Below are 22409 nucleotides of genomic sequence, written 5' to 3'. Positions count from 1 at the left end.
CTGGTGGTATTCTCTGGAATTGCAGGCACAGCCTCCTGGCATTCAGGCTCCTCCTACTTACCCTACAACTCTGAACCCTTTTGGAGGACAAAGGCAGGGAAAGGGGCAGGTTCCCAGAGAACTGATGGGGGCAGAGTTCAGGGGCTTGGGCCAGGGTTACTGCCTGCTCTGGGCTGGAAGACTCTGAGGACTGCAGGAATTTCATTGCCAGTGCCATCCTGAGTGGTTCTGCCAGAAGAGGGTGCTCTGAGTGGGACAGTTCTGGCCCAGATAGTCCCTTGCCTGTGATGTTGGTTCCTGAGGCGCAGTCACCAAAAGTGCAGTATGGGTTCTGTTGCCAGCACCTGTACAGGTGGAGCCTGTGCCAGGCCCAGGTGCTCTTGGGCCTCAGGCCTGAGGCTTGTGTGGGGCCTGGAATGTGGAAGCAGAGCACCATCTGTTGTCCACTGACTTTCCCATTGGCTTCTGGCCCAGGGGCTGGTGTACCAGGAGCCACCTCCCCCAAGGGTGCCTCTCACCCTCGCCCTTTGTGGGGAGAGGGCAACATCAGGAGACAGAGCTGCAGGTGGGCCCAGAGCCTGGCTTCTCCACAGGACGGACATCATTCTCTCATAAGTGGGGACGGAGTTATTTTTGTTCATGGCTCTCGTGGGGGGGGCGATCCAGATTCTTTACTCCTTGGAGGAATAGGAGTAGCACTAGCTTTCTCTCTTCAGGAGGGCATCCTGGAGGAAGGGGAGGGTGGCCACCTGGAAGGGCAGATCCCAGGAGGGAGGAACCCAGGCCTGTGCCCTGTGACTTTGTTGCTTGTTATTTTCCTTGAGGAGCTCATGGAAAACAGCTTCCTGACAAATAACACAGACTTTGGGTGAACCTGCTGAAACCAGCCGTGGGTGAATGAGACCCCAGCTCTCCAGCCCCATGGGGCCTACAGCCTTGGCAGATGGGGTCACAGAATCTAGACGCCTTTGTGAGCCTCGTGGGCTCCTGCAGCAAGACACCCCCCAGACTGAGCAGCAGGGTGGCTGGGGCACATACCACATGCGCACTCCTCTGGTCTTCTTGCTGGAGCCGGCTCAGACTGGTTCAAGCCAGCCCAAGTCAGTGCTGGGCCTCCAACTTGTCAACTCGTCGTTATGGTAACCTCAAACTGGAAGCTGCCCATGGCAGAGCCTGATGTGGTGGGAGGGCCTTGGGTCACTGGTCAGGGAGCAAGGTGGCCTGTGTGGGTGGGTATGCCTGAGAACAGTGCTGACCTGGCTGGTACAGTCCAGGGAGGCCAGGGGGACTCACAGGTACCCACAGCCTGGCCAGGATACAACTCAGGCCTCTGAACTGTCTTTCCTGGGGAGATGGAGGCTGAGGGCTCCCAGCCCATCCCATTTGTTGTTGGGCTCCCCTGGGAGCCCCAAGTCCAGGCTCCTTGCTCTGCACCTACGTAATGGCTACACCAAGCTCCCACCATCCCCAGACACACTGTCATGGAAGCCCCATCAGGGTGTGAACCAAGGGCTTGCGTGTACCTTGGTGCTGTGAGAATCAAGTCCCGCTCTGAGGAGGCCCATCCGAGTGATAAAAACAGCCCTAGGTCCCCAGAGGGTACCTAGGGCTCCAGCAGACCAGATGGACAAAAAGCAGGGCCAGTGGCCAGCACAGAATGTGTGCTGGCCTTGCTGCCCATGCCCAGGTCTCAGAAGGGACAGAAAGGATGATTTGACTAAAGCTCACGGGGATGTCATCCCCTGACCATGAGGGCCACTGAAGGCCTGATGTGGGAGGCAGTGGGGACGAGGCCTGGGCTTCTGGGGCACAGCAATAAGCAGGGGGTGGCCTGTGTGGGAGGCGGGCAGGAAAAGGACACACCCTGCAGGCAGCAGTTTGTGGAAATATTTTAATTAGAGGATTCTTAGATACAGTGGTTAATCTATTGCCCACAATTCCTCACTAATTAGGCGCCTCATGCCGGGAACACACTCTCTTCCCTTACAGTAGAAATAGAATGATCACATTTCATAGTTCTCATGTTACAAGATTCACATCTTTGTTAAGCCAAGGACTGTGGCACAAAAGGACATTTCATTAGCCAAAGTCACGACAATTTGCTAGAAACATCGATTACTTTAGAATGCTTTAACTAGAAAATATATTGCATTTCCATATATATTAACCATATACATGTGTAACTATTACTAAGTGTAGTTCAGTCATTACAAAATAAGACATTCTGGAAGGGGCTATACACACACGACCCGCTGAAACACCCCCCTCCCCCCTGTAAGGCCCTTTGCATTAGGAATAATTGCAAACATCAAACTGAGAGCTCAGAGCTCAGCAACCCAACAGATGTCCGTCCAGCTAAGCAAGTGAACAAGGCACTGGGCCCTCGGGCCATGCAGGTGCTGTAGGCTGAGGGGGCCACATTTCCTGGGACAAATGGAGGCAGCCCTTCCTGGCTGAGGGCTCGATGACCAACTCTCCCTTCGCTGCCCACCTTTGGGAGACTGTCCCCACTTCGGTCTGTGCACTGGAGCCATAGGCAAACCAGTTCTGACAGCGAGGGTCTTTGGGGTGGGAGGGCAAGGCTGGCTGGTATAGAGCCAGCTCTAGGTCTCTGGTCTGTTCAGCACTGTGCTCACTGGGACCCAGAGGCCGGGACTCCTTCTGCCACTTCCTGTCTCCGTCTATGCCACCTCCCTGGTGAGCAGGGACCTAGGCCCGCTTTCCAGCAGACAGCAGCCAACTCCAACTCTGGGAAGCTCAGCTGTGGGCCCAGGCTCTAGGGTGCTTTCTGAGGAGTGGACTTCTTAAGTGACCAGATTCAGAACGCTTCAGGAAACAGGAAGAGCATGCGACAACATCCCTCAAAGCTGCTCCTTTGGGGCATCCTGGTGACTGGGACCACCTACACCCAAGCGTAGGGGCTGATGAAGTGAGCGTGAGAGGGCTGTGGGCGCTACATGCAGAGGCCCAAGAAGAGCCACCGAGGCCTGGGCAGGCAATGCACTGCCAGAAGTGGAGACCACATGCCCTGTCTAAGGGCCTCGGCTCCATTGCTGTGGCCCGGCTATCCTAAGCCAGCCTGCGCTGGCCCCCGAGGAGGGCCAGTAGCTTGGATGTGGTCCTCACTAAGGCTCAGCCATGGCCTGGGTATAGGTACCTCGTCCTCCTGATGGCTTGGGCAGCACATGCTTTAAAAGGGTCTCGACACCAATTCCAACCTGACCAGATCTGAACCCTAGCGCTCTACTGCTCAAAGAACCAGAGGGGGTGGAGGGGGGACAGAAACCCTGGACACACACCGTCTCTGGACACAGAACTATTTACAAAGGACCAGGACAAGCGCCACGCAGGCCTAGGCACAGGCAGCAAGACATGCTGGGGCCAAGGCTGGTGCTCTGTGGGGCCTGCAGCTGAGGGGAGGGGGCCGGGCACCCCAAGGCTGCCTCCTCACACTTTTAATGACGATAATGCAACAAAAACCTTTATATAAACAGTTTATTTACTCTAAACAGCAACACAGACAAAACGCCATATAAACACAAAGGAAGTGATGCGGAAAACAAGAGGCTGGCTGACTTTGGATCTGAGGCTCATAGCAACACAACCTGGGTTTTGCAGAGAGAAAGGACAGAGGCGCGAGGGCAGGGGACAGGCCAATTTCTTTTTCATACAGCCAGCTGGAGGCTACGTGTAGCTCTGATGGTGGGAAGCATGCCTGCACCTGCGAGCAAAGGGAACTAGCTCCTCAGGGACTCGTTGAAGTATAAAAGTTTATAATTTTACAGCAGTTGAAATACTGACATCAATATTAAAATAAAAGCAAGTTTTACATAACAATCAAAAATACAAAAGACTGAAGGAAGAGACCCTGTATGAAAAACTGGGCAATTCAGCGAGTCGAGAACTGTGTACCAGTGGCAGAAATGGAAAATGGCGCCCGCCCGCCTCCCCTAGGTGACTAGTAATTGTACAGAGCAACGCTAGATCTGCAAATGTTGTAAACAAGTTCTTGCCAAACCAATCCCTTCCTTTTGATGCTGCCTGCCGCGGGTCGCTGCTTATGAGGGCGCAAACTTCTTGGCTTGTGCTCGAACCCTTTTCTCGTATTCCACTCTGTTTTGGCTGAGGAGGTCAAGAGAGACAGACATTAGAAGGTGCAGCTGCCCTGCGTGTGGGCTGAGGGTGTGCTTATTAGCTGCTGCGCACGGAGGCCTACGGGAAGACCATAACAAGATGGGATGATGGCTTCTGGGCCAGTGCAGAGTCGCGGCCCGGTGGAAGGAGAGGGTGGCTTGAGAGATGAGCCTATAGCACGGATGCCAGCTATGAGGGTACAGCCTGAGCAGAATGTTCACAATTTTCCTTCTAAATTTGAAATAGCATTAATCATTATGGAGAGAAAATAAAGACTGCTCAACTAGTCTTCAAAAACAGACTGAGTTCTGGTGGGCTTCCCCGTGGGCTCTCAGTCCCAAGTGTGTAGGAATGGAGGCAGGGGGCAGCTCTCTGATTGTTGGAGAAGGACCCTGTGTGGGACTCCAGTGAGAGAACTGCTCCAAGAAAAAGGGGGCTGGTGGGCACTGCTCAGACCAGGGTGACAGGCAGGGTGGGATGGCAGTCAAAGTGCCACAGAGGGGAGAGACCGGCTGCTACCAGGGGATCAATGTGGCTTTGAGGCCCATGGGGACACAAGGACATTTATGAACAGGGCTCTCTGACACACCAGGTCAGAGGTCTCATTCAATACCTCGGGGCCTAGTCAACAACTCTCCTTGGAGCCCAGGTGTAGTGCGTGCACTCCACGGCACTTGCATCCCAGTAAGCAAGCCAGTGCTCCTTCCAAGCCATGCTCTCAATAAGTGTGGCCTCTCAGAGAACTGGTCTCAGCCCAAAGCACAGGCCCCAGGGCTGAGGGACAGAGAGCCTACTGCAAAGATTTCTCTTAGTTCTGCCAAGAGCAGACAATAGGCTTTGGTGCCCCAGGCCCTCCCCTCTGGGCCTCTCTGGGGAAAGGCTGTAGTGCCAGCACCAGGAGAGGCGGAAACCTGCTCAGAATGAAGCCTGCTGAGCTGGCATGGTGCCCAGGAGCACACCCGTCCTTGGAGGCCAGTGTCAGCACCATGCCTGGACAGCTGGGAGTGAAGGCCACAGGAGAAGTTTCTGCCACTTCAGAAGTTTCAGGCTGTGTGCTATAGGCAGTCTGTACTCTCACCCTGGCCAAGGGCCCAGCCTCCCAGGGCAGAGGCAGCTGACTAGGAGGGCTCTGGAAGGAGCCAGAAGTAATGGCAGAGACAGCCCTGCCATTTACCAAGTGAGGCTGGGTGAGGGTGGCTGCCCTGGAGTTCTGGGGTGCCTGCCAGTATAGGACATGGCCTGTGGCCTTCCAGCAACATGAGAAAAAGATCTGAAACTTTCAAGCATGTTTCACAAAAGGTGCTCTTAAACTGGATGTCTACTGGTGAAAGAATGTCTCATTCCTAGAGTGTATGACATCATCTAGCAGATAAGGGTCCCACGGTATGCGGAAGACAGTCCAGCCCTGAGCAGGCTGGGGGCCATACAACTGGGAGCACTCACTGACCTCAGCACCTGCTGGCACACAACAGTGGCCCCACACACTCCTGCCGCAAACACCAAAATATGTGGGCTGCGGGTCAGAGGTACACCATCAAGACACTTGGACGACTTGCCTAAGGGATCGCACCCACAATGCAACCCAAGCCAGGCCTGACAAGCTCTCTCTAAAGGCCTGTGAGGAAATATTTTGGCTTTGTGGGCCACGTGGTCAATCGCAATGGCTCATCTCAGACAATGCAGACCCAAGTGACCCGATTTACAAAGAGGCACAAGCTGATGGAGGCTGTTCCAAATGGTTATCGTTGTGAACACTATGTAACACCCAGCCCAAAGGTCAAGATGGGAGAATGCATCTCCTAGAGCCGCTGGTGCACAGCAGCCAACAAGACATGAGTGAATTCAAGCTAAGCTCCATTGGAATCACAGCAACACCCTGAGGGCTGGGGAGGAGATAAACCTGAAATCTGAAGTAGGGGCTACCAGGTCAAGGGCAGGGGCTGGCTAAGGGTATGCGGTTGGTTGGGGAATATAGCAAATTCCAGTCCATGGACCTTAGCCCCCATCTGGGAGTGTCTTGCCGCCCTCAGCCACCAGGGGGCACACCCAGCCAAAAACTGGGGTGGGCCCAGGGACAAGAAGCCATTGGGGATGGAGGGTGGGGGGGATACATCTGAAACCAGGCATTTTTCCTTGAAGAGGGACTCAGGCCATCTTGTGTAGCAGCTGCTTAGAATGGCCTACCCTTTGACCTGATCCAGTTTCATAAATGTCCTGCTGGAAGAAACAGGCCCACGCCTGGCCTCTCCTTCTGGGCCAGCCCCCTTAGGCCCCGGTTTTCTGAACAAGGGCAAATGGAGCAGTTGGAATCAGAGCCCTCAAAATGGCATAAGGCCCCTCCCAGACCAGCCCAGCAAGCTGGCAAGCAGGGACAGGGTCCTCCCCACGGTCCACCCAGCCAGCCCCATTTGCTCACACTGTCACAGTAGACCCGCCTCCCTCAGCGTAGTCGGATGTGGGACCACCACAGGGAAGGGCTGGGATGTGGAGTGGATGCCCAGCACCCGAGTGACCAAGAGAAAGTCAGGAGCACCCCGGCAGAGCCGCAGCAGGGCAGAGATGAGAGGTCTAGGGCCTCTGTGACAGCTGGGCTGCTAGACACACCTCCTCCTGGTGTCCACATCCTCCAAGCCAGACTAGGCTCCTGGAGGAACAGGGTTTCCTTGGCCACACCCCATCGAGGATAAAGTGCCAAGAGCCCATGTCATCTGACTCTGCCATCTCCCGTGCCCCCCACCCCCGCCTCGGCCACCTGTTCTTGCCACTATGGGCCCTTTGCATATACAGTTCCTCCTTGGATACCTCCACGGCCACCTCGCATGGTCCCCACTTCATAGCACTGACCCCAGCTGCCTCCAAAGTCCACTCACAGCTTGCCTATTGCTCCACTTCCTACAGACAGTCTAGACTAGACTTCCAGGAAAGGTTGTGCAAGCCAACGAGGTCACAGCAAGTGGGGCCAGATCGCTACTAACCAGTAAATTGTGTAGGCCTCTGCTTGAGCTGGATCTTGGATATTTGGTTCATTTAGAAGTTCCTGTATTCCTAATAAGATCTGTGTAAAAGACAAAAATAGAGAAAGATGGGTGGGAAGTCAGCAGTTCAAAAGGCAAACTTTTCTGGGACATCATCCTCAGCAAGTAGGAAGGACCACAAATTCTCTGGTCCCAAAGGAAGGTCAAGGCTGGCCCCTCGAGCTGCGTACCTGCTTAATCGTGATGGCTGGCCTCCAGTCCTTGTCTTCTTCGAGGATGGACAGGCACACAGTGCCTGAAGGGTACACATTTGGGTGAAATAATGGTGGTTCAAATTTGCCTGGACCACAGGGAAGAAAAAAAATCGTGTTTTTGGTGACAGTTGTTTTACAGAATAATGTCCTGTCTTGACAACATTCCTTCCCCAAACTAGGGCACCTTTGCATTGGGCAAAGAACTGTTGAGAAAAACAAGACTGGCCACAAGGTGGGAGGAAGTAATAAGAAAAGGGCAAGTGCGTGCCTTCTCAACAGACTCAGAGGCAGCGCCATGTCCCTCCCCAGGACCCTGCTCAGGCAGTCAGAGAAGGTCCCCCAGTGGCTTCCTCAAACCCTTCCCCAGCCAGTCTGGATGTGGCAAGACAGAAAGGGGTCGCTGCATCAGGTGAGAAGGGTCCTGGGAAAGCAGCCAAGGCCATTCAAATGAGTGGCCATTTTCAAATCAGCTCATTCTGCTTCAAAAACAGAGGCTTTTAGGACCCCATATTCTTTAAAATGAATCCACGTAGAGAACTTGAAAATTATAAAAGCAAGAGCAAGAAAAAAAATGCCATGAGCTTCACCCAGGGACTGTTAACTACAGCTGACATTTTAGCATATTTTTTATCCTTTTTTTCTGGATACTTTCTTCTTTTCTATTTTAAAACATTAAAACCTAGAAAAGTCCAACCAGACTAGTATAGCTTGATAAATTGGTAAAAATGAACATATTCACTAATACCAACAACTTCCCAGAAAACATTCATAAAACCACCCACTATCCTGACCTGCAATCCCCAGGGAAGACGTCTCAGACTGTGCAAGAGACTACACGGGGACCTCCCTGGGTCATGTTCGTCATCACAGGTGGTGGATACTCACTCCTGCTGCTGCACAGAGTTCTTAATTTTAATCTGATTTACTGATCTTGTTTCTTACCTAGAAGTGTACCAATGATGAATACCAGCATCCCCAAGACCCCCACCCCCTTTCTGGTCTCTGGCTGGCTTCCCTCCATACAAAGTCACCCTCTTGACTTCTCATACCATTCACTGCATGGCGTTGTTGAACTTCATAAAAGGACCCCAGCAATAACTAACTCCTTTGTGTCTGGCTCTGTTTCCATAGCATAACTTTCGGGAGATTCATTCGTGTTGTGTATACCTGTAGATCTTTCACTCTTGCTGCTGTACTTACTTAACCATTCTATTGCGAATGGACGCTAGGGCTGCCTCTAGCTTTTGACTCTTACAGATCGGGCTGTCATAAACATGCTTGTCCACGCCTTTTGGTGATCTCCTGTATGCAGTTTCTATTGACTTTTTACTTAAGTGGAACAGCCAGGTCCAGGAGTAGGCCTAAGTTTAGCTTTAGTAGATAAGGCAGAGAGCTTTCCAAGGGAAACGTCCAAAATTTACTCTATGGTAGGCTTCCGAGGACTCCTGCTGCTCTGCAGCCTCTCCCACCCGGGTTGTCTGCCTGTTCACTCTGTGGCTATAACTTGCAATTCTCTGGTAAAGCAGCTGGGCATCTCTTCCTGTGATTAGACAGGTGGAGAACCTCTTGTGCAAGACCTGTTCCATCAAATGATTGTTTGCCTTTTTCTTATTGATTTTTAAGTGCTCTTGAAATATTCAGGGTATGTACTGACATATATATATATATATATATATGTATGAATGTATGTATGTATCCTCCCCTCTTCACTCTTACTGGTATGTTTTGGTGAAGAAATCATTTTTCCCCTCCGGGGGGAAAAGTACTTTTCATGCTTCCCTGGTTAAGAAATCTTTGCCTATCCAAGTCATGAAGACATCCTCCTGTCCTCTAAAAGCTGTACTATCTCATCCGTCTTTCCACTGGGCATCATGACCCAGCTGGAAGGCTTCTGTCTATGGTGGAAGGAGATTGAGTTCTCTATTCTTCCACTGGGACACCTGGCTGAGCCTGTCCATGCGCTGGAAGACCATCCTCTCCCCACGTATTGCAGCGTGACCTGTCATAAACCATGCCACTGTACACCTGCGCTATTTCTGGACTCTGCTCTTTATCTCATCTATAGTCTCTGGAGCAGGACTCAATCTGGTTCCCGTCTTGCCCATTCTGCTAACGGGTCTGGGTACTTTTCACCCAATGAGCCCCAGCCCGGGCCTCACCATCCTCCCACTACTAGCAACCCGAGGGCCCTGGCAATCCTTGGCGCTGCGTTTTCTACATTTTAGAACCTGCATGACAATTTCCACAAGTCTGCTTGAATTCTGATTGGGACTACACTGAATCTGTAGATCAGCTTGGGGAGAACTAAGTGTGTCTCCCAATCCCTAAACACGGCTTATCTTGCCAGTTATTTAGACCAGTGGTCCTCGACCTTTCTGGCACCAGGGACTGGCGTTCCTATGAAAATCTAATGCCTGATGATCTGAGGTGGAGCTGAGGCAGTGATGCTAACAGTGGGGAGCAGCTGCAAATACAGATGAAGCTTCGCTTGCCCAATGCTCATCTTCTGCTGTGCGGCCTGGTTCCTAATAGGCGGCAGGCAGACTGGTACGGGTCCACGGCCTGGGAGTTGGGGACTCCTGATTTAGAATGTCCTTCATTTCTCTCAGAAACGTTTAATTTTCAGTACAGAGATATTAAACATCTTTTGTTGGATTTATTCCAAGATATCTGATGCCATTGTAAAGGGTATAGATTAAAAACTTTCATTTACTGCAATTGTTTGAAAATTGGTTTTTGTATATTAACCTTTTAATCAGCACTTAGAGAAAGATGGTCTACGGTTCTAAGTCTTCCTTTCCCATTCCTCTGCTGGGATTTCTTTTTCTGCCTTGCTGCATTTGCTTGAATTCCAATACAATGTTGAATAGAAGTGATGAAAGCAGCTACAATTTGTTTCATTTCTTATTTAAAGTAATATCTGCACATGGCAAAAAAAAAATTCAAACAGCAAAGAACCACCCCAAATGAAGTAAGACTCCATCCCAGTGGTTACCCAGTGAATTGTTAATTTAAAAAATTCTTCTGGTAGATGCTATTATAATGGAAAACATACTTTTATCTCTTGAATCACTAGCTACAATTGTTAACAGTTACGCAAAATCTTACCCTTCTATGGTGCTCACAGGTACTTTCCCGCATGCGGGGGCACACTGTTAACTCATTTAATGAACCAGTTGTGGACAGTGTTTGTTGATTTTTCAGGTGCCACAGGGGAGGGATTTGGTGTCCCCTTTTCCATCCTGAGTTTTGCTAAAATGTGTCATGACGGTCTCGTCATAATACTGTTTCAAATGCAACCTTGGCCTTTTCTTCCTGCTACCTTATCTGAAGGCTTAAGTATGCTATCAATCCAGGCTGCGATGCAGCTGTGAGTTCTAACAGAGGACAGGTGGGGTTAAATGAAACCCTGAGGGATGATGTTCTGAATGGTGGTCCTTCTGTTACGTCCATCCCCACCCAGGGCTAGTATGTGTGGCTTCATCCCTGAAAGGCACTCAGGGTCCAAGAGCCTCACCTGGACCTCATGATCCTTCCCTTCATGGCCCAGGAGCTTTCCGGTTATAAAGCCAGGACCCGAGACTTGGCATGTTAGGTGCACCTCCCACCACTGGGCAAGAAACACTCAGATCCATGGCTAGTTGCTGGGATTAGAGCACAGGGACTGCCCTGCGTGGAGCAGAGTGTGACATAACCAACACCCCCGGAAGCTGGGCTCTGTGAAGAGGACTCATATCTCTGCTGGGAGCATGGCCAAAGCAGACCTTCAAGGACTTCATTCATTGTACTTACATTTCGGTGGTGAGGATGGATAGTCATCTTTGAAGAGCATCCGTAGTTTAAACAAGCCTCCTTCCCATGGGGTCTGTTGGGAGGGAAGCTGTCATTAGTTGTGTGCTGGCCCCTGCTGCAGGTGCCCAGGGGGAGGAGGAGCTTGCTGCTGCCACCACTACCCTCCAGCACTGTGAGGGCCCCAGTGACCCCCAGTCCAATGTCCCCACAATAGGACTGGCAGGACTTCCATGAGCCCTGAGGGTGAGCGGGAAAGAGCTCTTCTTGGAAAGGAGCAGACAGCCAGCTCCTGGCAGCTGCCCACTCTGAACCCAGGATGGGGGTCAGGGTCCACACCTGAGCAGATGCAGTGTAAACCTGAGTGAGCTCAAGTGAGGACCCTGTCTCTTAGGTCCCACCTGTCCTTGCACTGCCTCCCAGCTCCATAATTTAACACTTTTCCCCAACCTTCCCTGGGAGGGAGATGGCTGTAGCCCACCAGCCTTAGCCTAAGATAAAGGATCAAGGATGGGCTCGGTGGAGGCTGGGGTACACATTGGGTCCTCAACAGAGCCTCAGATACAAGGAAAACCCAGAATACATTGGCTTGTAGAAAAAGTCAAGTCCTAATTAACCCTGCTGGCTCAGCATAGTGGAAGGAGACTGTCAGAAAGCATGAAAGCACAGGGGATTCTCACAAGAGACCACTGGTGGGAGGAGATAAAGGTAATGAGGCCTCAGCACAACCTAGATGCCTCAGGGGTCTCCTCCTTCCAAGTCACTAGGAAGAAATGTACCCTGGGGTCGTTGGAGCCTCTTACTCCCTAATGCCTCAAATGCACTGGTCCTAACTGGCCCTGGTACACTAGGGGGAGCAACATGGGAGGACTGAGGCTGACTGTGAAGGACATATGGGGCCCCATGTAGCCATTGTAAGTGGCCGATGTCTGGCCCCTGCATCAAGCATTTGCAGCTATTCAAGGCTCAGACCCAAGAGGAGCACCACTGTATCTGGGCTGCTCCGGCCTCAGTACATCCTGAAGGACAAACCGGAAGACCCTCATGGCGATCCAGTCCCTTGTCCAAGGCTCCCTTTTCTCCCAAAGATGGGTCTAAGTCTTCCGCTCCTGACGCAGTTCAGCTTTCTTCCTTTCTGAATTAAAATTGCTGGAGGGGGTTGTATGTCCCCCCAACCATGTCCCCCAGCCTGTGTGATCAAAGGGTCGAAGCAGCCCCAGCAGTCCACCCCTCACACGAGCATAGGTCTTTCTTACCCCTTTCTTCCCTGGAATGGCGCACTCCCAGTTCATGAGGTTCATTGTGCCGTCAGGGTTCTTTGTTGGGACAGCCACAAAACCCTGAGAGAAAACCACGTACAAGCACATCAGCGCCATGGAAGCTCATGTTAGGTGCTTATAGGACCAACCCTGCCCCTCCCACTGCCCGACAGCACAGGGCTCGCCAACAGGGACCCGTCCAGAGACTGGGCGGTGTCATCAGCGGGAAGACGATCCACTGTGCTACACACAGAAATAAAGCTTTCCTTACAAATGGGTGGTCTTTTCTCCAAGCTTTCCTCTCCTGGGCAAGTCTGCTGAGGGCGATCCCCGACATATTCAAAGTCCTGCAAGAGATAGCAGAGATGTGATCAGGAGGAAACCCTGGCTCCTCCTTCCCCTTCCCCCTCACACCTGACCAGGGAGCAAACTTGTTTCCAAGAATCGGGTAAGCGAAGGCTCTCCCCTGGCTCGCAGAGACTGCGCTCTTAGCAAGCAGCTCCATTCAGAGTATGGATGGGCATGAGACCCCCACAGGTGACCTATCTCCTACAGGCAGGTCACCAGGGAAGAGAACTGGACCTCCTAGATACCTACATGTGAGCACCTTCCCTGCAAAAAGCTCAGCCCCAGGACCCCACAGCATACTCTTCGGTCTCCATTTTATGGTGATGCAAAGGGTTCAGACAGGCAAAGCCATAGGCTTGGGTTAGCACTGCTAAGTGGCTGCTGTACACAAATGCCAGACACTTCCAGCAGACACCTGGCACCTGTTCCCACCTTTTGGTTATACCCGGCAGTGGGATGGAGTGACAAGGATCCGAATTCGACTATCGGAATCCATAGGGAAGGCAGGGACAAGGTGGGGATGTCCAGAGCACTGGCCTGAGACCTGGGAGAAATGATGGAGTGCTTTCTTCTACTGGTACAGGGAAGTGAGGGTGCTTTCTCATCCCCAGCTTAGAATCAGGGCTCAGAATTCAGATTCAGACCCAGCCTGAAGGATGACTGTTATTCTTGAAGGCAAGAGAGTGGAAAAGTGCCTCAGGGCAGAGGGCAGCTTAACTGCATTGTAGACAAGTCCAGAGACAGCACACCTATCCCCAGCATCCACAGACCCACCTGTCACCAGAGCCCCAGGCTCCTTCCTCTGCCCTCTCCACTTTTTCATCCTACAGTCCCACCCTGGCTCTCCACAAACAACTAATGGATCAAAGCCTGTCTCCCACTTCCTTTGAGAAAGGCAACAAAAGGGGACAGGGCTAGCAGAACCCAGGAACTCCTTGGGCACACCAGGCAGGAGCAGAAAGACACCTCTGCAGGACTGGACCCCAGACTCTCAAGGCTTAGCGCCTTCAGCTGTTCAGACTAGTGGCCTGGAGCCTTCAAGTAAAGCAGCATCTCCAGATGCCCAACACACCAGACCAGATGGTGGGGCACAGGATCGTAACCCCATTCCCAGCTGTCCACAAAAAAGCAGATGCAGAGGTGATAAGGTCACAAAACCTGCCTAAGAATTTGACCGTGTGTTTACTGGTCTTCAAAGTCTATGGAAACACTGAAGATACCCTGCATTAAGTGTTTACCACAAACAAGGATTTAACAAGACAAAGGAGGTGGCTCCTAGAAGTGAGTGACAGGTGCTTGCCTCAAGCCTTCAGGCTTACACTGGAGTGTGGGGGACAGGACTCTTCTTTTCCTCTGTTGGGAAAAGATCCAGCACCTCAAGTTCATGAGTACAATGTGGGGTGCCCTCCACAACTACAACAGGGCTCTCAACCTGGTGGGGAAGAACACAGTTTTGGCATGGATGACACTGCTTTTCAGCCCAGTCTCGCCCATTGCTCCAGCCTACAGACAGGCCTGGTACCACACCCAGCCCATTCTACATACAGGAAGGAAGATTCAGAGTAATCTGCCTGCTAAGGGTTGAGCCTCTACGAAAACCCAGGTGTCATCTTCTGACTCTGGTGGGTGAAGAGCTACTTTCCCTCCCTCTGCAGCTCCCCGCCACTGCTCCTACAGCCTAGACTCCAGCTGACCCACAACTGCTTCAGCACCCAAGTCCTACCCTTCATCTCAGCATCCATCCCACCGGGCTGCCCCCCTCCCCCCAACAACACAAACACTGCCCTGGGGCTCACGCCATTTGTGTCAGGCCAACATTCAACGTCCAGCAGCCCTATGGAGTCAGGAACTCTGGGTGGGACCCCATGCTCTGGGTTATGGGCAACTCTTGGATGACTGTTTTCCCAAGAAGTAGGCACAGTGGAAGGAAGGGTTTGGGCTCTCCATTGCAGAAAAGCACTGCTGCCTCTAGTGCCACCCAGGTCTCAGGATGCTGGGTGAGTTACTACCAACCTCCAGACTAACTGGATGTAGTACATTTTCAAGAAAGGTAAACTTATGTCATCACAAGAAAAATGAGTATCAAAAATCAAAGCCCTCCAGTCAAGAAGCATGGCTGTCAGAGTGACATGTGACAGATGTGCCACCTTAGGCTGTGGTCCCCAGCTCCAGCACCCTAACCCCAGAATGAACCTTTCAACCTTACCTGATCTCAAGATTAAGTCCAAAATAGATAACACCAGGTTTGTACCCAAAAGAACTGCTCACTAGCACCACATGACCCAAGTTCTGGTCTGCCCATTTCTTTCCTATCCATGGACTCCAACCCAGAGGATGTTTGACCTAACCACTGAGGGGCTCACAGAAAACCTGCAGGAACACTGCCCTTGGGGGCTCACGTGAGAAGAAGCCATGTGCTGGGAAATGCTAGATGCCAGGAGATGCAAAGCAAGATGATGGGGATGGGGAGGCACCTGCTTTTAAACAGTAGCGAGGTGGCTACCTGGGCAGAGCCTGTAGCAATACAACAGGAAACTGTTCCAGGCAGCAGGGCCCCGTGGGCCTGAGAAAAGCAGGAAGGGTGGGCTTGCATGACGGGGATGGGAGCTTGGAGGAAGCAGGGCAGAAACCCCGATGTCTGAAAATCCTTCATTTGTAAGTTTCTCAAAGCCTTCACATTTCAACTGGTTCTTTTAAATGGAACGACCCAAAGCCATCCCCAACACCAGCAGAAGTGCCCTCCCGACCCCCACCCCCAGGCTTGGGGGGCACAGCACAAATTAGCCTCCAAGGTACTCCTGCTCCCTTGCTCCCCCTACCAACAGGGCCCTTGGAAGGAATGCCCCACATCCTCTGCCACGGTAAAGCAGACAGCACAGGCTGGCAGGACACTTCTGCTCAATTAATGAACACAGAAGTTCAGTGACCGAAGGCAAGCAGCCTGATAAGCAGTTAAGGGAGGCATAAGGTCCCTAGCGAGTCTAAGCTAGGACAGGCATCAAAACAGGTTTCTGAAGCCCCAGGCCAGCTCTGGAACACTGAGGAGTCATGGATACCTGCCGGGCAAAACAATGCTCAGAGTGCTCCAGAGGGGCTGGGCCAGGCCCAGGACTCAGCCGAGGCCAGTAGAGTGATCCTGCCTACTTGTAGGCCTGCTGACAAGTGCCAGAACCCCGCCTCTTTTGCTCTGAAGAGGGGACAAAGCTGCCCGTGGAAGCCCTGTCTTAGAGCCTAGCTGTGGTTGTCCCAGGTGTGAAAGGTTAATGCGGGGTGGGTCCCAGAGGAGATCCTGCAGCCCCTGCCCCGCCGGGTGCTGACGGACCAGATCAGGCACCAATAAGACTGTTTCTGCCATCAGGGCAAAGAGCCACAGGTGCTCTCACCTGCACTGTCCTAGGCAGAGGCCTGGTCTCCAAGATGGTGCTTCCACTCCTACTGGCCTCCCAGGGTCAAGGAGAAAGCAGCCAATTTGTTACATTTAAATTACAACACTAGGGAACTGCTCATTTAGAATCCCACTTAAAATGGAATCTGCCTTCCCCAACTAACAGAGAAGCACTTAAAGAGCAGTTAAGTGTTACTAGATGCTTCAGAGCAGCAAACGTAAAATATCTATGAACTACCAGAGACAGTCTGCAGGACAAAAGCTGGGTTCTCCAGCAAAGAGAGGAGGTCTGCCCTCCACCTGCCTCCAGGGCCCTGAAGCTGGCAGTACTTGAACTCAATCTTCTCAGATCAGCTCTGCTGGTTGACAGCACAGACTTCAGAGCTACTCACCGACTGTGAGTATGGCAAACTGCTCATCTTCTCCAACCTCAACTTCCTCATCTGTAAAATGGGGGGCTGGTTCTCTAATCTCACAGGTTTGCCCAGGATGAAACATATAGTAGATGAGAAGCCCTAGACAGGACTTTCCCACCTAAATAAACTCCCCTAGGGAAAAGGCATTCACTTGCCTAAACCGAGCACCAAGCACTCAGGACACCCTTGATATTTCCCCAGTTCTTTGACACACCTCCCAGGACCCCAGGCTGTTTCTCAAACAAAGTCCCAACACTGAGACTAACTAGACAAAAGCAAGACGGTAAGCATTCACCGCGAAAACCACCCAAAAGGCTGCAAGCAAATCAGGTTAAACAAGGATCCATAGCCCTTTTCTGTTGGATGGGTTCGTTCTGTACATAAAGGCAACATTTCCTTAACAGCAAGAAACATTTCTGGCTACTCTTTAAACGGAAACAAAAAAACTAACTTCAAACAGTACAGTAACTTCCCAAACCCAAGCATACTTTCACAGTATATAAACCAAACCAGTTAATTCTGTGATTTAGGAGCAAATGCACGCCATGATCGTGAGCCCAGCTAATCATTCCCTTCCCTGCCTCCTACTCATGAAACTACCAGTTCTAATCTCTGTTCCACTGGTACAAAGCGATCTTAAAAACAAAACTCTTCCTCCGGCGAAGCGCTGATGTTCAGGGTCCCATCAACGGCAAGCAGAGCTCTCTAGAGGTGCAAAAATATTCAGACTGGTTTTGGTTTTTAAACATCAATCCCCCCTTACCTCCCCCCGCCCCCCACCAGCAGCCAGCGATTTTGTAATTCAAGACTTTCAACTCTCTCTCTGCCGGGCCTTATATCCTCGGCTGGAGAGCGCCACAGGTTTGTGTGCAGATCCGTGACCCCGGAAACGCACGTCCCTCAGTGGAGGGAAGCTCCTGTCAAGCCCGCCTCGGCTCCCCGACCGCGCCGCGAGCTCATGCTGTAAGGGATGCCCCCCACTTTCACAAGGGAAAGCGACGGGAGCCCTAAGAAGGAAGGCCAGGACAACGCCGAGACCGGGCCAGAAAGGTCGGGCCGCACCCCGCGGCGTCAACAGCTCCGAGGCGGACGGTTCCCGGGCGCGGGGAGGGGGGCGCGCAGGGGGAAGGGGGCCGGGCCCGGGAGGTTGCGGATGGAGGGGCGTCCGCCTGCCTAGCCCAGCCCAGCCCGACGGCAGCGCAGGCCCGACACAGCCGAGGCCCAGCCCCCACCCCACCGCCACCTCCTGCGCGCCCCCTGTTCATGCTCACCTCGGGCGGCCGCGGCCCGGCAAGCGAGGCGGACGAGGCGGCGGCGACGGTGGCGGCGCGGTGCTTCCTTTGTCTCGGGACTTCCCTCCCGAGCCCGCTCCGCGCGCAGCCCGAGCGCTCCGAGGACCCCGGTGCGGGAGGGGCGCGGGCGGGGCCTGCGGGGGCTGCCCGCCGCGCGCCTGCTCCACGCGCCGCCGCCGCCGCCCCGCGTCCCGCGCGGCTCTTGCCGCCGCGCGCTGCCCGCCGCCCGCGCCCTGCTGCTGCGCGCCCGCGTCCCGGCTTCGCCCTGGGAGCCCGGCCCAGGGGCGGCTTTCCAGTCAGGCGATGACCTGGACAGCTGCGTCCTTAAAGGAGCCGCGTCCTCGATGTGAGGGAGCGTCTGCAAACTTCCCTTCGCGATGCGCATATCCACTCGAGGACACGCCGGCCAGCTGCGGAGGAAAGAGGAGACCGAGATCTCCAAGGGGTCCCCGGATGCCCCGTGGGCATCTCTCCAGGCACGGGTCCCGTTGGTTTCCTTGGGGCTAGGGCCCGGGGCCGGGGGACAAAGACCACCGAGGCCTAAGGATCCCCAGAAGCGTCGCAGCACAGTGACTATCCCCCGAATACTGCTCTCTGTTAAACCCCTTACAATTGGCTAGTTCGGGGCCCTGGGCGGGGCGTCCATCGAATCTGCCCAATGAGCTGACTCCGTACAAACGCTCGAGAGCTGGCCTGACCGACGGGAGAAGAAAAGCGGACGCTCCCTAACCCGGGGGCTGGCCGAGGGGGGAGGGGCACCAGGGTTGTGAGCCGGCAGCAGGGGTGCAGGCGGGGACTACCCAACCCACCGCGCGCGTGCAGTCAGGTCTGGGGCCCACCCCCAGCCATTGTAAGAATGCTGGCCCTTCCTAACTTCACTGGGCGCCTCCCCGTCGGGTCGCCCCTAGCCCCAGTATCCCGGGCCCACTTTGCTGGTCAGACCCCAACTCTGAGTAGGTAGAGGGCGCATCCCAAGGTCAGCCCGCTCCGCCCGTGGGAGCTTCGGGATCAGGCAGCGATGGGTGTGGAGGGCTCCTGGGCCAAGGTGTGCGGTGGGGGGCGCTGGACTATGGATACGACTTGCATTCATTCACTCCTTTCCCTCCCTTTTCCCTTTCTTTCCCTCCAACAAGCTTCTCTCTCCCTCCCACCTTCCCCCAAAGTACCTCTTTGGCCCTGCTGAGACTGTTGGCTTCCCCAGGGGCGGAGACCAAGCGTCTGGTGTCCTATGGCCCACATCTGGCCCAGTGCTCTCAGCGGATGCTCAGTAGATGAATTCCATGTGCTCCCAGCCATCCTGTTACTTTGGGGAGTAAAATGAGGCTGGGGGTCTACTGGGTTTGGTGGCTCTGCTGGGCTGGGGAGTGTGTCTGCTTAGGGTACTCCTGGTCACCAGTGGCCCAGAAAGAGGACCTGGCTATAGTGACCGGGGTCCCAGGTGACAAGCCAGAGGGTCTGGCCCCCTTGAGCAGAAAATGAGGATTCCAAATTCCTCCCAGACTCTGAACTCCAAAGGGGCTGCGCACTCCTGGGTCCCCACAGTTGGCCCAGGGTGGGCCTGGCCTGGTTGAGATTGAGAACTGCCTCTCAGGTGTCTCTCCACCCCTTCACCTAGGCAGCTGCAGTTCTTAACCTCGGGGTCCCAGGATCATCAAGGGCTTGTCTGAGATACCCATTCTTTGGTCCCCAAGCCCTGGTTCACTAGTTCTGAGTGGTCCTAGAAGTGTGCCTTATAGCAAGTGCCCCAGGTGGGCCTGCCACGCGTGGCTGCTAGGCTACACTTAAACCAGCTTCCTGCTGAGGCACATGGGCCTTGGGTTCCAAAACCATCTTTCTCATTTGGATGCCCGGAGGTTTGTATGAGGCTTTTTGCGGAAGACACCCAACAAATAGCAGTGGTCAGTAGAAGGTGGTGGCCATTGCTGGAATGAAGAGAAGAACTAGGGGGCCAAATGGGCTCGGCATAGCCAAGGGGCAGGAGGAGGCCATGGCTGTCCAGATAGAGGTGGCCTGGAGGGTAATGAGGGGTAGGTATAGTTTTGGGAGGCGACTGGATGTGGCATGTGGTGGTGGAGGGCCTGGGACTGATCCTGTGGTCCATGGGGAGTCATGGAAGTTTGTAGAGCAGGAGACCCAAGACAAGGTCCTAGGGTCCCATGTTTGTGTGTGGTGAGGGGATATTTGGAGATGGAAAAGACATGGCCCTTTACCCCTGGTTGCTGAGTTCTAACCAGCAGAGAGAACTTCCATCCTGGTGAAAAATGGTGTGAGGCCCAAAGGCCCTCATGCTGGAAGGAGAGTGTTGGGACTGGTGGAGGGAGAGGGAACATTTACCCGGAGGGTGAGTTGGAGAACTGCAGGGGGTGGGCAGAAGACTACCTCAGATCTGGTATCCTCAGCCCAGGAGCCTTCTTTGAGCAGCCTGCACCCTCACACACATGTTCTTGGTGATGCACTCTGGGTCATCCATTCATCTGTTAGCTCACAGACATTTATCCAGTATTGACTTTGGCCTTGAAGAAGCACACTGCTGTGTTGTAGATGGTATCACATGGCAGTGCCCAATCACAGGAGGCAGCATCCAGGAGCTGAGAATGGCCCCCTGATGACAGCCAGCACAAAAGCAGGGACCTTGGACCTTCAATAGGAGCTGGATAACACCACAATAAGTTTGCAGGAGATCCCCAACCCTCAGATGAGGACTGGAGAATGCAACCCCAGACTTTTGAGGTTGCGAGCAAAGGAGCCCACTAAGCCTGGGCTCCTGATGCACAGAACCTGTGATAATAAATGTGTCTTGTTTAAAGCTGCTAAGTTTGTGGTGATTCGTTACATGGTAATAGTTACCGTACACCTGGTTTAGACAGGGTGGTCAGGAAGGTCTCTGAGGGTGTGATCAAACTGAAACACAGAGGAGGAGCAGCGCACAGCTGTAGGAAAGCTGGGGAAAGAGCCTTCTGGGCAGAAGGAGCTGGAGATGGGGAAAAGCCCTGTGGCTGGGGCAGAGTGAGGAAGGGGGCCAGGGGAGTGGGGGCAGGGGGAGGTATAGGGGTCTAGAACAAGCAGTCAGGAGGAGACCTCACATGACATTTCCAGTGTGCTGGTAAGTTTGCTGTGTGTCCAACGTGTGGCAACTCCAGTGGGGGAGAGGGGATTTGATTGAGTCCAACTCCCTGAGTACAGAGGAGAAACCGAGGCTTGCAGATGGCTTTGTGCAGAATCGGGAAGGATTCTGGCTGATTGTGCCAATCATGTGCCCACCAGGTGGGAAGGGAGTGGTAGGTGTGATTGAGTACTGTGTGGAGTAGGGGCAGGCCCCCCCCCAGCTCCCCTGGGTGCTTGCTGGCAGCCAAGCTGTGGGCATGTAGGTTTGTGTGCAGGGGCAGCTGCTACAAGGGCTGGGTTAAAAAGGAAGAAAATCCACATGCAAAAGAATGAAGTTGGATCCCTACCTCACACCACATACAAAACTAACTGAAAGGCCTAAATACTAGAGCCAAAACTATAAAACTCTTAGAAGAAAACACATGACACTGAATTTGGCAATAATTTCTTGGCTATGACACCAAAAGCCCAGGCAGCTAAAGAAAAAAATTGGTAGATTGGGCTTCATCAAAATTAAAAACTTTCATGAATCAAAGGACTCATATTAACAGTAGTAAAAAGGTAATGGACAGAATGGGAGAATATATTTGCAAATTACATGTCTCATGAGGGGTAATATATAAACATCCCCTGCAACTCAACAACAACAAAACAACCCATTTCAAATATGGACAAAGGGTTTGAATAGACATTTCTCCAAAGTAGATACATGAATGGCCAACAAGCATATGAAAAGATGCTCAACGCCACTAGTCATTAGGGAAATGTAAATCACAGCTACCGTGAGATGCCACCTGACACCGATTATATGGTTATTATCAAAAAATGGAAAATAACGAGTGTTGGCAAGGATGTGGAGAAATTGGAAGCCTCGTGCATTACTGGTGGTTATGTAAAATGGTGCAGCTGCTGTGGAACAGTCTGGAAGGAGGGAAGGTTGGGGGGCTTGGGAGGGGCTGGACCTATCTCCTGAGCTTGGGAACCATCCTCAGAGGACAAGGAGCCCCATATTCTACTCTGGGGGGTGCATGCAGATTGCAAGGGGTGTATTGGGGGAAGCGCTGGACTGGTGCTCACAGTCCCCTCCCTGAAGCCTCCCTCTCCTCTGTCCCCTGATGCCCTCTGCCTCTTCCTTCTGCTCCAGCTGCACTGAGGACACACTCTGGGTCCCTGGGGGTCCCCCTGCCCTGCAGCTCAGCCTAGCCAGGCTGAGCCTTTCACAAAATGTTCCTGTGTAGCAGCGACTTGGCAGTGACTCTGGTCCTACTGCCCCCCTTCCAAGGAGCTCCCTTTCCAATCTTCCCAAGGGAACCCTCTCACTCCAAAGGGCTAGGGCACCCCTCAGATCCCTGCCTGGCTCCTCGGTCTGTGGCCTGGCCCCACAGGGTACAGGAGTGCCTTCTAGTGGTCCCAAGCTGGGTTGCTGGGGCCGCGTGAAGGTGTTATGCCCTC

At 53.1% G+C, this 22409-nt stretch overlaps 1 protein-coding gene and 1 long non-coding RNA gene across 2 annotated transcripts; one reads left to right on the top strand and one right to left on the bottom strand.

The window, feature by feature from the left end:
• Positions 1–1877: 1877 nt before the first annotated feature.
• On the bottom strand, positions 1878–17985 carry UBE2I (ubiquitin conjugating enzyme E2 I). Its single transcript, XM_039884856.1, has 7 exons — positions 17832–17985; positions 12683–12758; positions 12409–12492; positions 11156–11228; positions 7340–7449; positions 7110–7189; positions 1878–4122 (listed from the first exon to the last, which is right to left on the bottom strand). The coding sequence occupies exons 2-7, from the start codon at positions 12746–12748 to the stop codon at positions 4059–4061; spliced, it is 477 nt and encodes a 158-aa protein (XP_039740790.1). The 5' UTR covers positions 12749–12758; positions 17832–17985; the 3' UTR covers positions 1878–4058.
• A 67-nt stretch (positions 17986–18052) lies between these two features.
• On the top strand, positions 18053–20666 carry LOC120620212 (uncharacterized). The gene is made up of 2 exons (XR_005657779.1): positions 18053–18805; positions 20394–20666. It is a non-coding gene; the product is annotated as an uncharacterized LOC120620212 (long non-coding RNA).
• Positions 20667–22409: the final 1743 nt, after the last annotated feature.

Source organism: Pteropus medius, unplaced genomic scaffold (assembly GCF_902729225.1).
Source record: "Pteropus medius unplaced genomic scaffold, Ma_sr-lr_union100, whole genome shotgun sequence".
In the NCBI taxonomy this organism is placed as follows: domain Eukaryota; kingdom Metazoa; phylum Chordata; class Mammalia; order Chiroptera; family Pteropodidae; genus Pteropus; species Pteropus medius.
Note: the sequence above shows the minus strand (reverse complement) of the source record. Positions and strands in the feature narration are given on the sequence as shown.

What these genes read in the sequence shown, in the direction of transcription:
- UBE2I (XM_039884856.1), bottom strand. Translation starts at nt 12,748, where the DNA reads ATGTCGGGGATCGCCCTCAGCAGACTTGCCCAGGAGAGGAAAGCTTGG. An exon ending in TCCATCCTCACCACCGAAAT is followed by an intron (nt 7,450 to 11,155) that starts GTAAGTACAATG and finishes CCTGTGGTCCAG; the next exon opens with GCAAATTTGAACCACCATTA. An exon ending in CAGCCATCACGATTAAGCAG is followed by an intron (nt 7,190 to 7,339) that starts GTACGCAGCTCG and finishes TCTTTTACACAG; the next exon opens with ATCTTATTAGGAATACAGGA.